Source organism: Aplidium turbinatum, chromosome 3, assembly GCF_918807975.1.
Source record: "Aplidium turbinatum chromosome 3, kaAplTurb1.1, whole genome shotgun sequence".
NCBI classification, from domain to species: domain Eukaryota; kingdom Metazoa; phylum Chordata; class Ascidiacea; order Aplousobranchia; family Polyclinidae; genus Aplidium; species Aplidium turbinatum.
The window spans coordinates 35,755,836-35,772,404 of record NC_137474.1 but is presented as its reverse complement, the minus strand read 5'-3'; the positions used below and the strand labels follow the sequence as shown (position 1 = coordinate 35,772,404).

Genomic DNA, 16,569 nt, shown 5'->3' with positions numbered 1-16,569 from the left:
TAGAAGCTAGCCATGAGTTTGGGAATGCATTAGTTTAGGATAAAAATGTAAGACAACAAACGCAGTTTTGTTTTTTTTTCAAATTCGTGTAACAATGTTACTTTGATTGTAACTATTTTAGAATCAGTGAGTAGCTTACAATAAGATTTGCTCGCAAGTCGTAAATTCTAATCAATGCAATGATTCGGCACACCGCACACACACTTCGTGCGTTCGATCGAGCTCTTTGTTATTCAGAAGTTTGCATGAAATCGGATTAGCACGGTAATTAAATAGCGGCAAGTTAAATCAAAATTGTCGTTTTTGGGTACCTTTGCAAAAATTGAAATATCAAGTTTAACATATAAAATTTTAAAATAATGACTTTTCAAACTTATATACAAATGATTTGCTTTCACACCAGTGCAACTTCTGTTCAAATAGCATCAGCGGATAACACGTAACAGCTGATTGAATTTGATCCAAAAACGGCCCCCCCTTGAGCAGTTAACTTCCAAAAAAACGTTGAAAAGCAAAGGGTTAAACCATTAAGGTTTTGCCACCTTTTCCTTTTGTTAGTTTTGTTACTGTATTTCTTTTTCACAATATCATTTCTTTTGCATTTCTGAGAAACAGTGGCGCCGGCAGGGGAGGGGGCAGGCGGGGCAGCTGCCCCCCCAATGTTTTGGGCATCATTTTTTATTTTTATTAATACATATTAATATATTTTTTTTAATATTTGGATCCCAACCTCAAGTAAGTCAACTCAAGTTGCATGGGGGAGGGGGAGGTAAAAGCTCTCTCTTTAAAAAAAGTATGGAAAACCTTGATGACTAAATTGTACAGTAGATAAAAAGATTTTCTACAGAAGCAAAGATATAGACTTTTTAAAGTTTTACCTAACGTCACATTGATGTAGAAAAATAACAACCTGTTAAATTTTTGATACCTCACACTCCCATGACTTCTTCCGCGCGCATTTTGGCATTGGTTGCTTGCAGTGATTCTTTCACTTAACAAAACGTTTTGTTTCAGCAGTTTTGAGTTGTTCGCTTCTTAAGTTGTAAAGGAGACTCAATTTCTCCAATATTTATCATTTATGTTTCTTCTTTAATCTCAGCAGAGTATAAAACTTGTAAAAGTTTTTCATCCATACGACGTCATGAATGAAATTATGTCTCAAATCGGCGTAATGACGTGACATCATTTAAACATTTTACCGAATAATAAATTAACAAATTCGATCGTCAAAAGTGGTTTGGTGGTGGTAAATATTACGTAATGAAAAAAATGTGATAAGGTTGGAAGACATTATACGTCATGTATTTTCAATACAAATATGAAGTTTAAAATTTATTCTTTTGTTCATAGTCGTAATCCACCTTCAAAGCGGTACTACAAAGAACAATTTTCGATAAAGGGGGCATCAAGAATAAGTCGACATGACTTTTAAGCCTTAGAAGGTTGGGCTCCTGAGTCTTGCTCAGTTTTTTTGGGGGGGGCTGTCAATTCTTCTTATGCTTTAGGAGTCATATCTCTGTCATTTTGGCACGGTTTCAAAATTTGGAATTCACTTTGTAAAATTATTCACGCTGAGCATATCCGAAAATTAAAACTATGTGAATTTTAGAACTGCTCATGTACGTTGAAATGTTGAGGTCACTTTTGAGTGTAATTTGTAGCGTGAGTTTATATATTATTTTTTGGTAAAGTAATGAAGAACGTGCATAGTAATGTTGGGATTAATTTTTTTTACGTTATTTTACATACAGCCAATGCCCTTCACGCTGTGAAACAGTTAGGATTAACGAGACATGGGCCAAGTTAATTACTTTCGTCCAGCTGGTGGGAAAATGTTTCACAATAGAATATGAAATATTTCAGAGGATGTGCTGAGAAATGCCTTATATCTTTCAATTTATAACCTTTATTCGCTCAAAATTTCAGCTCAATAGAGGTGAATAAAAGTTAGGAATAGTCAAGAAATCTCGTTATCGCAGCCTCAGTGGTTTTAAAGATACAACTGTTGATACAAAAAAGTTGAATTGACAGCCCCCCGCCTCCCAACCTTGAAATGGTTTGCATTGAGTCAACAGATCTATGCCTTAAGGTTTACGTCAGCTCCGGAGATCAGTAAAATATAAGGTTGTCATCTTCAGTGCAACAAGACCATTGATTGATTGGTTTAGTGAGGATTCGTTGTCCCATTGCTTTCATTTTGAGTGATCATACTGATTTTCAATTTATTCCTACAAGACGTTACGTAATGAAAAAATATATAACTAAGGTTGGAAGACATTACGTCATGTCTTTTCCATTCAAAATGAAGTTTAAAATTTGTTCTTTTGTTCATAGTCGTAATCCTCCTTCAAAGCGGTAATACAAAGAACAATTTTCGATAAGGGGGGCATCAAGAATATGTCGACATGACTTTTAAGGTTTACGTCAGCTCTGGAGATCAGTAAAGTATAAGGTTCTCATTATCGTGATTGTAAGCCGCGGGAAATTTTTTCTCTAAAAAAACAGATTCCCGGGAAGCTAAACGTTTTTTCCAGCCCTGGTAGAAAACAAGAGAAATTAAATAATACACCACTGTCTTGCACCAGTGGCGTGGCCAAGGGAGGGGGGTTCGGGGGTTTCAACCTTTCAAATTAAATTTACGGATGTTAATACATTGTTTACAAGAAAAGTTTTAGCCTATGATGTAATTTCACGTCAAACTGTGCAAGGATGCAAGCCATCTGCAACTGCTGAGATCGCTTGTTCGATCTAGATTAACATCTAAACAGCTATTCGTTATACAAAACTTGAATATATCAGAAATAGCCTAAAGTAACTTCATTGTCTCAAAGCTTTTTGTTTGACACTTATCAAGATGTATGACCTCTATGACGTTACATTTTCTAAACTTTGGGTTGACTTCAGAGCATAAAAGTTAGTGACTTACCGGAATAAAATCGTTTTTTGAATCAACCAAGGAGAAAATTGATAAATAATAAAACTGTAATAATCTCGCAAAAAAAGCAATCAACCTATGTCTCTTAAACAAAGTTTGCCTAATTTTAAACGAAACTGCATTAAAAGAGCGAGTTTTGTCAATACCAAACATTCAAATATCTCAGTCAGGAATTAGCAACAAGAAAACATAGAGACTTAGCTTTATTTCCGAAAAATGCTGAAGAAAACATGAATCCTTTTGCTATGCCACTTGACAGCACCATTTTACAGGAATATTCATACCCACATTTTTGTTGAAAATGCTTTCAGAATGCACCAAATTCAAAGTAATTTTTCAAAATTTTCTAGGGAGGCCCCCCAGACCCCCGCCGCTGGGTGTCGTCTTCAGCGAAAACGCCGTCGGGCTTCGCTCGCCGGTCGTCAAAACCCCCCCTTTCAAAAATCCTGGCTACGCTACTCTCAATGCCCCCCCCCCCCCTTGAGAAAATCCTGCGTACGCCACTGGTTGTGTGTGTTCCAATTGTTTGTCACATGCCAGTAGTTTACACCTCATGTGATCATTCTTGTATCACTTGTTTTTTTGTGCTTTTTAGTGCGGAGTGTCGTTATAGTTATAGTACAAAGTCAAAATTATCTTAAACTTTGACACTTTATGTATATTGCAGATTCAAGTAATTCCTGATGAGGACACACGTACCTACGTGTCGAAAACGTTTGAATTAAGTTGTATTATGTTATATTCTTTTGTGTGTAATAGTCTGCATTATGTTAAATACGCTAAGGTTACTTTGATTTGTTTGTTTATGGTTCAACCCTTGGGTTCAACAAAGCAACCTCTCTACCAAAGCTTCATCAATAAATTTTAATTTTGTTAAAAAGTGTTGGAAACGAATTTTAGCAAAAACACTTCATTTCTGGCGTGTGCATTGTGGGGGGAAATTTTATATGAAGTGAAGAATACAGTAGCCTTTTCTCTCAATCGTAGAAGCATACTTCATCACCTAGATTCTAGCTTCCCAAATTTGTGAATTTGGCCTGTAGCTCCTGCGGGCTTTGCATAATGCATATGTCTTTTCATAATTGGTTGTGGAACCCGTGTGGCCTTACAGGTACATAGTTTTGTTCTTGCGTTGCGTACAAATCCTCAGGCTGGAATTTCAGAGCGCGTGCTTGCTCTCTGCCATTCACATAATTTTGCGTCCATCCGAGTTGTTGGTCTGTCGTGTGCAATCAATTTTGCAGCCTAATATAAAAGTTGGTTCTTAAGCTGCAACGTCCAGCGTCTTAATTCTTGGTATGAAAACTAGTACCGTAGCCTAGAACTCTCAGTATTTAAGTTTCTCCACCACTACCGTGTCAAAGTTGTTGTTGCACTACTGCAGCAACTGTGTATGGGTGGCCTACCGGTACCTTTTTTAAATAGAGCCGCTATAAGCCAAATAAATCAGCTTCATGCAAGCAATTTTCATATACAGTAGCCTACGCGTGTTCTACATTTTTGTGGCGATTGTCACGTTTCTCCTGTTGTTTTGTAAAACTTCGGCGAACGGTGTATTCTAGTCTACAATCACACACTGGTCGGTGGATTGAATCATGGCGACCTCGGTCTACGTAACATGATTCAAATCTTTATCCTGCACTTTCTCAGTCCCAAGATGGAGAGCTTCAATGACAGCAGTGGCAAATAATTAAAATGGAAACTCCACTTCCAATCTGGGGAATCGGGTAGCTGAACTGCGTCAGTAGTTTGAAGCTTTTCTCACTCATCCGCGCGACGATTTTGATAAGTACCCAAAAGGAGTCATGTTTTATGAACCATAATTTCACACCCAGCAACACAAGATCGAAACTTAATAGGTACCGGTACCAGCAAACGTCATGTATCAAATCATAAATCTATGGATTAGTTTCTTAAATTGCAATCACCACACAATAGTAGAAGATGTCAATTTATTGATAGGAACATTAGGCTTATTTGCCCTTTCTAGCCTTGATTTTCCTTTGGTAGAATTCTAATTCCTTTCCCTCTAACACGTAACCATCGCAGCGTCCTGATTGGCCAGGTCGGGATGAAATGCAGGCTAATATGCGACCTTGAGAAAATTGATCGGTCAAACCTGGAAGAACCTGAAAAGTAAATAATGAGTATTCTTGTGAGAACCAGATGGTGTGAAATAAGCCAGTGCCCTTTAAGTTTGGCGACCTTACATACACGCCTGTTAACGTGTATTAACCAATATCAAATATGAAAATATTACTATATTTAAGAGCTTGGCAAATTACCATAGTCTCACTAATAACGTACCGGTACCAAAAATTACAGCACAGAAAGCTACAGGGGCAATATATTTAACTTATAAACCGTTGTTTGACAAACCTCTGGCAGCTTTTTACGCTCAATGTACTTTTTCTGGTTGGACTTCGAACGCTTTTTGTTGAAATTGGCTTCCTCTGCCTCGGAAAGCTTTGAAGACTTCTTCCGTCCAAGGGGAATGGCGTAATGAGCTTCATACCTATTAAAAAGAATGGGTATTACATTAAAAGGCGAAGTCAAAAATAATTTTATGACAGTGCTCACTGCTCATCCTCACATGGTTCCTTCATCTTTGCACCCTCCAAACTTCAATAATTTCACATATGCTTGGTGTCAGTTTCATGGGGGTTAATTACCAACTAGTATAGATTAATGATATGCAAAATGGTAGTTATGTGACTATTGGTTTGGGAGATAGCGGACATCAAAAATTGATAAAAAAATTTCATTTTTAGAAAGGTTCTATATTTAAAACTAATTTAAAATTAGCAATTTTGGTGGTAGATATGAAAACTAGGGCTGCTTCTTAAGCAGAATACCAAATTTCAGCTTTGTAAATGCTTTAGATCAGGGGTCACCAAATGGCGGCCCGCGGGCCGCATGCGGCCCGCCACGCTGCATCGCTGCGGCCCGCGGAAGGTATCAGCGTACAAGTATAACAAAAAATACTTTTCTTGAGGAGTTAATGAGCACGAAGGCAAAAAATACTTTCCGGGAAGCATATTTTCGCTTTGCATACGATTCCACCGACCGACCAATCAGATTATAGTTTTAGGTGGGGGTTGCTTAAAGTTATTCCAATGCGATGTCCAGCCATACTGTCCCAGTGGTTGATTAAAACGTTTCTTTTCGAATTTGTCTGTGAGCATAGGGTTGCTTATTTTAAGTTTGCAAACGTCATGTAAACACTAGTGTGCGTTTCACCGTTATTGTGTTTCATGAGCAGTATTCCCTGTATGCAAGTTTTTGTTGGCAAAATAGGTCGGTGTGCCAACTCAATTTATAACAAATTGGCAAAATATTATACATAGATTTAAAGACTTTTTCTGATTGTATTATGAAAATATTTAGCTTAGTACTGCAAAACGTTTTTTTTTTAAGAAGTATGGAACGTTTCACGATTTTGCGTGTCACCCTTGCGCGGGGCCATGCTAATCTTCTCTGTATCGTTCCAATTTTAGTATATGTTCTGCCGAAGCAAGTACTGCAAAATGTTGTTAATCAACAATTCTTGCCATGCTGATAAGCACCGTAAGTGAGAGTTGTCAATAATAAAATAAAGACGGTTTTATTGACTCTCACAAAAAGGATGAAAAACCAACTCATTGCTTTTTTAGAGGGAAGACTGTTCATGAATTACGATTTTTTGGTGATTTCCACAAGCGTTTGTTTCATGGTACCTGGTTTCTTTTTCCCTGTTATTGGAGCCTATTTTTCGCTGATATGTTTGCAGGTCACTATTGTTGCCTGTATTGCGATGTGTCAAACATTTCCTTTTTCACTGAAAGTCTGAAACTGTTAATTGCAAGATATCTTTTGCGAAGTAAAGTAACAACACCACTCTTGCTTGGCGATGAATATTCCGATGAAACCGCTCGCCTCGCTATAAGTGCACAAAACAAGTGGCCTCGTTTATTAGGCATTGTTAAAAAAGTCAAAAGTGTTGTAAAAGGAGCTTGGCCTGGCAGTAGCGTTGTTCGATTAATTTTGTTGAGCTGCGGTATTCGAACATAAGTATGAACAACATGTAATGCTGGATACTGGGTACAAAATGCGTTCTTTTCTAGCATACGAGTCAACCTACCTATCATTTTATTAGTGCGGCCCGCCACAGCTCTCCTTAGTGCCAAAGTGGCCCGCATGCAAAAAAGGTTGGTGACCCCTGCTTTAGATTAAAAGTTATGAAGACCCAAACATGGAGGAAAATTTACACGCGAACGCATTTTGAGGGACCTTGGTGACTTTGAAGGGCTATAATTTCTAAACGTCTTGAGATAATGAGCTGAAATTTTTTTGTGTTGATTATACATCTAGTGTGAATTTCAAGAAAATCTAAGAGGGTCGAGCTCACCGGCGCCGAGTCCCTGGCGGGCGGGCCGCGCCCGCCGGACATTTCAGGAATTAAAAAAAAAATTAATGCAATTTAAGTCCCAAAATTTCTGTAACCATCTGCCACCTTCTGATCCTAGCCTACTTACCTTATTCGCAGGGTTTTGTCGCCATATGATAGCCCCTACTAGACCTACTAATTAAGCTATTAGTTTTCGTCAATTATTGCCATTGTAACATTCATGCAACGTTAAACAACGTTGATTCGCCGTTAAGCGAGCAAAAGTGTCCGGCCGCGCCGTTTGTCTCCACTCTGCCACTCGTAGCCCAGTGCTATAAATTAAATAAATTGCGCAAGGGAACGTTCAAATATTACGTAACGCCTTCGAGGGGGAGGGGGGGGTTTATGCAAAGCGTTACGTTAGCGTCACATCGGGGGGGAGGGGGTTCAAGCAAAACGTTACGTAACGCTTTCGAGTACGGAATGGTAGTTTTTTGTGCTGAATTCGTAGTGAAAAAGCGTTACATGGGGGAGGGGGGGATTGAAAAATGCGTTACGTTGGCGTTACATGGGGGAGGGGGGGTCAAAAATTCGGAAAAAAAGCGTTACGTAATATTTGAACGTTCCCCAAACATGCGAGGAACTTCATTTGCGGCAAAAGTCTGACCTCAATTTCCACTGCTTTTACATCGTTTTAACATCGCCAGATGTTTTATCGTTGTAAAAACTGTAGCATTGTTCTTCAAAGGAATAATTTTCTCTCAAAAGACGTTATCAATTAACTCTGCTGCCAAAATGCTCTATTTTGTCATCTCAATCATCACAGTTGCGTCTGTTACGTCACTGATAAGAAATGTGCACACCTGTTGGTTTGGCCGGATGAAACCGTTGGTTGTCATTAGTTGCAATTCAGCTCCTTCGTTATATAACTGTTCTAATTGTAGATTCAATGTAAGCTCGGTTCAATAGCGCAGTTTATCGCTAAATGGCTTCTCGGGAGCTGAATTGCCGTGAAATCGCTTCTGCGTTGCATTACAGCATCTTGTTTCTTATCTGTGCGCCCGCTAGGAGCGACTAACCCACCGATGTATTGTGTGTGTGTTATCGTGTTGTATCAACAATAGTAATGTAATTATGGAACTAGTACAGTATTGCAGTTTTCGTCCCGCAACCCGCACATACCAATCACAAAAAACATGCGGAACTGAATTACCAGGACCAGACGTTGTTGCGTACCAATTACATTTATTACTTGTTTCCAAATCGTGTTAGAGGAGACATATACTTAAATGTAAAACTAGGCTAGCCCAACAACCTCGCAAAATCGCCCTTTTGAAAAACACACAAAATAACCTTCATGATGTGACAGCGTGTTCGCCCGCCCAGCTATTTTGAAAACTCGGCGCCTATGGTCGAGCTTGACATGGAATGACCCATTTGTGTATTATGTGCGGCTTTCAAAGTCGGTAGCAACCTTAAAAATGCTTTCGATTGCCCTAAAAATTTGACAGGATTATTTTTTCAGGTATTGACACGATACAAAAGGGTGCCCCATTGAATTACAAAAATTTCAATTTATGAATCATCCTAGTTGAGAAGCGCACTTTGAAAATCACGGTAATACATAAATAAAGCACAACCAACCAATTTTTAAATTCCGTAATTTATCAATCATGCTGCAAACTCGGAAACTTTCATGGCCCCCCTGAAATTGCTTTGCAGTGGTTACTTTGATCATTGCATATGGGTCATTCCATGCCACATGAGCAAATTTTTTGGTAAAATTACACCACATGTCATAGATTTTATTGAAAATTGGCATACTTGTAGATGTCAAAGAATTATTAAGAATGCAAAAAAAAATTGAAAAGTTTTAAACATTGGTGGAGTTTTGGTCGTTAAAAAATCACCATTTTTGCCTGTTCCGCTTCAGTGATTTTGTCCAATTTCTTGTCATATTTCTAATTTCTTAACCTACGATCATACAATATGGCTAAAAATTGCTAGACAGACATTTTAAGACCCAAGGAGTCCAAAAATATAGATTGAAAAGTCGTCAGAGAAATGCTTGATATGATTATAGAGGTTTCAATTTGCTACATGCATTTTTCGGAGGCCAAACTTTGAGGGCCTATAAAAAAATGGGTATAAAAATTAAGAACTGAAATTCACATATTTTATACTTATACCAATACTCTTTCATGTCAAATAAAAAATATGAATTAATTTTGATAAACATTGGTGGAGTTTTGGTCGTTAAAAAATCACCATTTTTGCCTGTTCCGCTTCAGTGATTTTGTCCAATTTCTTGTCATATTTCTAATTTCTTAACCTACGATCATACAATATGGCTAAAAATTGCTAGACAGACATTTTAAGACCCAAGGAGTCCAAAAATATAGATTGAAAAGTCGTCAGAGAAATGCTTGATATGATTATAGAGGTTTCAATTTGCTACATGCATTTTTCGGAGGCCAAACTTTGAGGGCCTATAAAAAAATGGGTATAAAAATTAAGAACTGAAATTCACATATTTTATACTTATACCAATACTCTTTCATGTCAAATAAAAAATATGAATTAATTTTGATAACTACTATGATAAAAGCTAAAACCTCAATTGCTAAGGTAACAGGGATCAGTTGTCAGTAGATGTTACAGAAAATATATTTCGCACTTATTCAGTGCATCGTCAGTTCTGATCAGACTTGGGGGTCACATCCTCTTATGACAAACGGAAAATTATCCAGAGAAATTCTCAAATCCAAGAAAATTAAAAAACTAGAGATGTACCGATATCGGTGATATCGGCCATTTTTTGAGTATCGGTATCGGCAAAATTTGGCCGATACTAAACACGTAAAAAAAGGCGTTTGCTGCAGATTTTCTACAGAAGCAAAGATATAATTTTTTTAAAGTAGTAACTAACGTCACATTAATGTAGAAAAATAACAACCTGTTCAAATTTTTGATACGTCACACTCCCATGACTTCTTGCGCGCAAGTTTTAACATTGGTTGCTTAGAGTGATTCTTTCACTTAAACAAAACATTTTGTTTCAGCGGTTTTGCGTTGTTCGATTCTTAAGTTGTGTAAAGAGACTCAATTTCTTCAATATTTATCATTTGTGTTTCTTTTTTACTCTCAGCAGAGTATAAAACTTGTATTGTAAAAGTTTTTCATCCATACAACGTCATGAATTAAATTATTATATCTCAAATCGGCATAATAATGTGACATCATCTAAACGTAACAGAAATAGCGAAGAGCAAGTATCACTATAAAAAAAAAACACAAAAATGCAACGCAAATAGGCAACATCAAAAGACATAGATGTTCTTTGACTTGTCAGCAGCAAGTGGTGATAACTGTGGCTGTGGGAGTTTGTTGCACAGCCTAGTACTTAGCCTACTCTGACATTGTTTAAGCTTGATGAGTTTATTACAACGAAAGGTGGAAATTAAATCACAAACTGATAGAACCAGCTTACTAAAAACAACCAAGTTACATGGGATTTTTGAACGTTTAGCAACGTAAAAACGATGCAAAATGATACATTTTTGCTACCTTGGTAGTCTTGGCCTGGTAAAAGCTTCTCAACCAAACGACAAGCGCCCTTAGGGGTAGAACCTTTGACATACTGATATCCAATTGAACGAACCCGAACTATCAGATGTTAAGTTGTCCGTCCAATTGTGGCCATTTCAGCATTTAGCCAGAGAGTTGATTATTACTTTAAACTTTTTTTTGGTAATTACACAACAAACAAGAGCAATAGCAGTGGTGGGAAGTTGCATTTTTCCTTTGTTCCGAGAAACGCAACCTTGATGACGTCATGAACAACGTAGCTTCTGATTGGTTGATGGTTCGTGGTTCAATAGGATATCAGTATGTTAAAGCGGAATGGCCCGTTTCGGCGAGTCCGATTCGGAGAGTTCCCTATTCGGAGACAGCCTTTTTCGGAGAGTTCCCTATTCGGAAATTTTTCGAAATATATCGGGTGCCGTAGCCTAATTATCATTGCCGTTTTTACATCGTTTTAACGTCGCTTAACGTTGAAATCGTGCAGAAAAAAATAGAAAATTATCGGGTATCCTAGCCTATTTATCATTGCCGTTTTTACATCGCTTCAACGTCGCTAAACGTTGAAATCGTGCAGAGAAAATAGAAATAAAATGTTTCAACAATTAAATGAAAATTTGTCATGTCAGTTCAGTTGTTTTTATTTGTGACCATCATATCAAAAACAATACACGTCAACATAGCAAAGGTCAAGAAAAAGGTGGAAGCGACAAAACACGAACGTTAAAACGTGCTTGTGACCGAAGTAAATGATTGAGTTGAAAGAAATTTGGCACGGTCGCAACACCTTCAGAAAAATTTAAGATATGAAGGGAAAATAAAAAAAGATGTTACAAAAAAAAAAATCATGTTCATGTCTATAAGTTAATACTTTTGAATAGTTAAAATGATTACCGGTAGTTTGGATCAACAAATGTGTGGCCTACAGCTTGGATTGAAAGGAAATTACCGGGTACCGTAGCCTAGTTATCCCGACCAGTAAAAATTTGTTCCAAGAACCCAGTTAGCCTAACTTGTAGTAACAGATAACCAAATGTGTGGTCTATCGTTTTAATGTCGCTAAACGTTAAAATACCATAGCCTAGTTATCCCGACCAGCAGAAATCGCCGCTAAACGTTGAAATCGTGTAGAAAAGAGAACTTTAGCTGACTAGGATACGCATACTAGGATATTCCACAATATCTTTTTTTATAGTTGAAATTATCGAAGCTTTAGATGAGTTAACTACAATCTAAAACTACAATCGGAAATTTCAACAGCACAGTTTTTATTTGTTCCAGACAAAGGGACCACAAAAGGAATTTTTACATTAAAAATGATAACAGAGAGATGTATGTCCGATTCTTCTGTTTAAAGAGAATTTTGTATTTTATTTCACAATATTGTTTCTTTTGCATTCTTGCATTTCATCCAGTGTTTACCTTTGAGTGCCTTCCCAGATAGCAAAATCTGTCATTTTTACATTGATTTAACGCCTGCAGACATTCGAATCAATGTAAAAATGACAAATTTTGTTGTCTGGGTTTGTTCAAAATATGTGTTTTACATCAAAACAACAGTTTTAATGATTAACAATAGGAGTTAATGAGATAAAGTCTCAGCGAAAACGTGTCAACTAAAAAAAGACAGTTGCCAAATAGCGTTTGCCATAAAAGATGAAGTTAAAACCTAAGTGGCAGTTTAAAGTAAACCTATAATTTTTAAATAATTAATTTTTAAAATTAATAATAATTACTGATAATTTTTTTAAAAAAATTTAAAAAATCTCCGAATAGTAGCAGACCCTGTTAAAGTGCCTACCGCCCTTAGGTTGCACATTACTTGTCGAATAGTTTTTGTACGACTACACAAATGACTTGGTTTACATTTTACATCTTATTATCAATTATGATTGCCTATTTGGAGAGTTTGCGCAAACCTTTTATTAATTTTTCAGAAACCCCAATTATGATATAATGTTTCTTCCCTTTTCCCCAGTTTCAATCATGGTGGCCTTTCATTACTAAAACCTACTATTATGACACAACATTCAGTTGGGATTGGATTCTTGAATCTTCAAATGCCAAGGACTTCCAAATCTGTCCATTGTCACTCATAATGACGTAATAATGCTCCCTTTCGCACCTAATGTTGCCCATTTGAAGTTCCCCTTGCTGCTCTATAAATTTCCAAATTTTGTTGGTTTTGTGGCGTATTTTGGAATTTATTTATTGTAAGCGCCAAACTTGAACACAACTAATTTTGAATTTAGGGGATTTTTTTGGTTTTAGACTAATTTGTCACTGTGTCAGTCGCGGTGGTGCCACGGCTTGTGTTTTAGCACAAGATCTTGTGGTTTTACTTTTGATCTTGTGCTTTAAGTTGAATTGGCTTAATATGCCAATTCAAAGCTTTTTTTAATAGTTTCATGCAAATAAGGTAAAACTTAGCATTTGATATAATTATTTGCAAATACCAAAATTGCTTCTTTTTGTAACACTAAAGTATCGGCCAAAATATTGGTATCGGCCTAAAAAAGTGATATCGGTATCGGCCAAAATATTGGTATCGGTACATCTCTATAAAAAACTCTAACTTTATTACTCATAATTTGAAAAGACATAAAAAATTGGGCTGTAGGCTACTCAAATTAAAAATTGACCACAAAAATACAGCAGCCTAACGATTGAGTCACTTCGGGTCAAAATTTAGTTTAAAAAAAAAAAAACGCTTCTGCGTAGTACCGCATCGAACTCATTCCCCCTGGAACACCAACCCGAGACGTATTCTACGCGCCACCGAATAAGTTGAACACAATTGTCGAATTTAGAACTTATATAGGCGCTCTTCTCGTCTTTTGCTTTGAAAAAGAAAAAAGTGCCTATATAGTGACGTCATGACCGGTCAAATAGTGTTTCAGATTTAAAGACGGGTCAAATAGCCACTGCCTAATCTTTTCGGTTAAGTTTGTATTTTCGAGCACTGTGTCTGTAGGTTTCTGGTACAACAACACAACAAATTAAATGCTGGAATGCAACCCAACAAGGCATCTGTCTTTGGTTTGGAGGCCACATCAAAATGTTGCTAACACGCTTCATAAATTTTACGAAAAGAATGCCATGCTGGAGTGGACATGTGCATATAGTCTCTTAGGCTATATGCACAACATATGGTATAAATAGCCATTGCGTGAAAACATATATACGTCAACAAAAAGTGATTTATTAGGGTCCACTTGTTGTTGCTGTCATCGTATTATTTACCACTGTTTTTTTTATGAATTGTATTATTATGCAGATTGCGCAGAATCATTCAACCTGTGTGACAGCAGTGTTTGGAAGCACTTTAAAATTACAACAGCAATTACAAATGTGCTATTGCAATACCCCTTTTAACTTTATATGCTAAAGTACAAGAACTTGTCAAGCATTTGGTCAGCTGTAATATACGGGTGCAACCTAGTTCATACCCTGAACAGTTTGTACCCTCAGTTCGTACCCTGAAAAGATCGAGAGAAAAAATTAAAAAAAAACGAAGTCGCTGATCGCAGTTTCATAGCACAAAGCCGAACTCGCTGATCGGAGCTTCCGCAAACAAACTCGAGGGTTAGGGTTAGCGAAAACTGCGGAAAAATATTTGGGGAAACTGCGATCAGCGAGGGTTAGAGCATAGATTACTCTATGGTTAGGGTAAAGGTTACCGGGAGCTGCAGTTAACGGAAACTGCAAAACTACGAAAAAATGTTTGCGGAAACTGCAATCAGCGAGGGTTAGGGTTAGAGCATAGACTACTCTATGGTTAAGGTAAGGGTTAGCGGAAACTGCAGTTAGCGGAAATTGCGAAACAATGTTTGCGGAAACTGCGATCAGCGAGGATTAGGGTTAGAGCATAGATTACTCTATGGTTAGAGACTTAGAGTTAGGGTTAGCGGAAACTACGGAAAAATGTTTGCGGAAACTGCGATCAGCGAAGGTTAGGGTTAGAGCATAGATTAGTCTATGGTTAGGGTTAGCGGAAACTGCGGAAAAATGTTTGCGGAAACTGCGATGAGCGAGGGTTAGCGTTAGGATAGGGTTACGGTTAAGGTTAGCGGAAACTGCGATCAGCGACTTCGGCTTTGTGCTATCTTTCCCTCGATCTTTTCAGGGGGAAAATTTTAAAATGTTTGCGGAAACTGCGATCAGCGACTTCCGCTTTTTTTAATGTTTTCTCTCGATCTTTTCAGGGTATGAACTGTTCAGGGTACAAACTAGGTTGCATTCGTAATATACTACCGGTACGTACCGTATTTACTTGATTGTAAGCCGCGACTTATAAAGTTTTTTTTTCCATCATGTTTGCGGCTTAAATTCAAGGGCGGCTTACAATCAAATTCGGCTTACATTTTTTCTTTTTCCTTGTCGACTTTGCCATAGATGTTTTGCCGTACTGCGTTGTCTGATGCCGACAATTGTGAAGTTGTGACGTGCATTTAAAATTGTCACATGCATTTATGACGTGCATTCGAAAGAAAAAAAGGAGTTGTCAGTTTTATTTATGGTACTTAACAGTAAACAGTTTCAGCTTTGCGTGTAAACAGTATTTGCGGCTTACATTCAAGGGCGGTTTACATTAAATTTTTAACACTGTTACATGCGGCTTACAATCAAGTAAATACGGTAAACAATACTACTCACCATTGGCGGAAAGGTTGACTATCGACTAAAACAATGGCATTTTTCACCAGAGTTTTTGTACGAAGAAGTTCATTGTTGCTTGCATTGTACATGACATCAATGATGCGGGTTTTCCTTGTACAATTTTCAGAACCCCATGAGAAGTTACCAGAGTCTAAACGTAAGCCTCTGAATTTTCTGTTACCACCTCGAGTACGTACAAGGTGAATTCTCTTAGCTCCAATTTTAGTATTTGCTGGTGGTCTACCGAGCTCAAACTTTCGCTTCTTGCGTGGCTGAGGGCGTTTGCCACCCGTAGCTCGCCTTTTATGCCATGAGTCTTGCGATATCCCCATCTTTCACTAAGAGTAACACCGAAAAGAACTTCATGTGCAGCATTGCATTGTGGGTGAGTTGAAATCTTGCAAAACCAAAAACTATTATTTCAATTTTAAAAAGGAGAAAAAAAACTTTTATTTTGCATATTGTGAGAATCAGTTTAGTTTATTTTTATTTTTGACCATTACAACGAAAAAACAATATATGACAAACATTGCAGAGGTCTAGAAAAAGGTAGAAATGACAAAACGCGGACGTTATTAAGTGCACGATATCAAAGCAGGACAATCAGTTTAAAATATGGCACGGTTGCAGCGCCTTGCAACTGCAAGAATAGCACAATGCAAATATAAACAATATGATCTAGATATCACAACCAGAGATGTACGTATACGCAGGGGCGCCAGAACGATTTTTGAGTGGGGGGGCAAGATTACGAAAAAAGGGCACTTTTTTTTACTAAAAGGCAAATTTTTTGTCAAGTTTTAAGATAAGATATAGCGATAATGCTAATGTATCAGCTCACTATGTATTGAGTAATGATAGCCTACAAGTGTCCAGTATACAAAGAAGGGCATCATGCTATGTTATAATAATGTAACCTACTGTCAAACCTTAAAGCAGCCTGCGGCCGTGGCCGCTAATAATGCTTGAATGACCGCCGGTGCTACCTCCTCAATCGGCCAAGTTTGGCCGCCGGTCTCTTCTAACC

At 37.5% G+C, this 16,569-nt stretch overlaps 1 protein-coding gene and 1 non-coding gene across 2 annotated transcripts; both read right to left on the bottom strand.

The window, feature by feature from the left end:
- Nucleotides 1-4,873: 4,873 nt before the first annotated feature.
- On the bottom strand, nt 4,874-15,907 carry LOC145766251 (small ribosomal subunit protein eS8-like). The gene is made up of 3 exons (XM_082577925.1): nt 15,540-15,907; nt 5,315-5,450; nt 4,874-5,064 (listed from the first exon to the last, which is right to left on the bottom strand). The coding sequence occupies exons 1-3, from the start codon at nt 15,872-15,874 to the stop codon at nt 4,909-4,911; spliced, it is 627 nt and encodes a 208-aa protein (XP_082434051.1). The 5' UTR covers nt 15,875-15,907; the 3' UTR covers nt 4,874-4,908.
- On the bottom strand, nt 6,351-6,456 carry LOC145767745 (U6 spliceosomal RNA). The gene has a single exon (XR_014288893.1). It is a non-coding gene; the product is annotated as a U6 spliceosomal RNA (small nuclear RNA).
- Nucleotides 15,908-16,569: the final 662 nt, after the last annotated feature.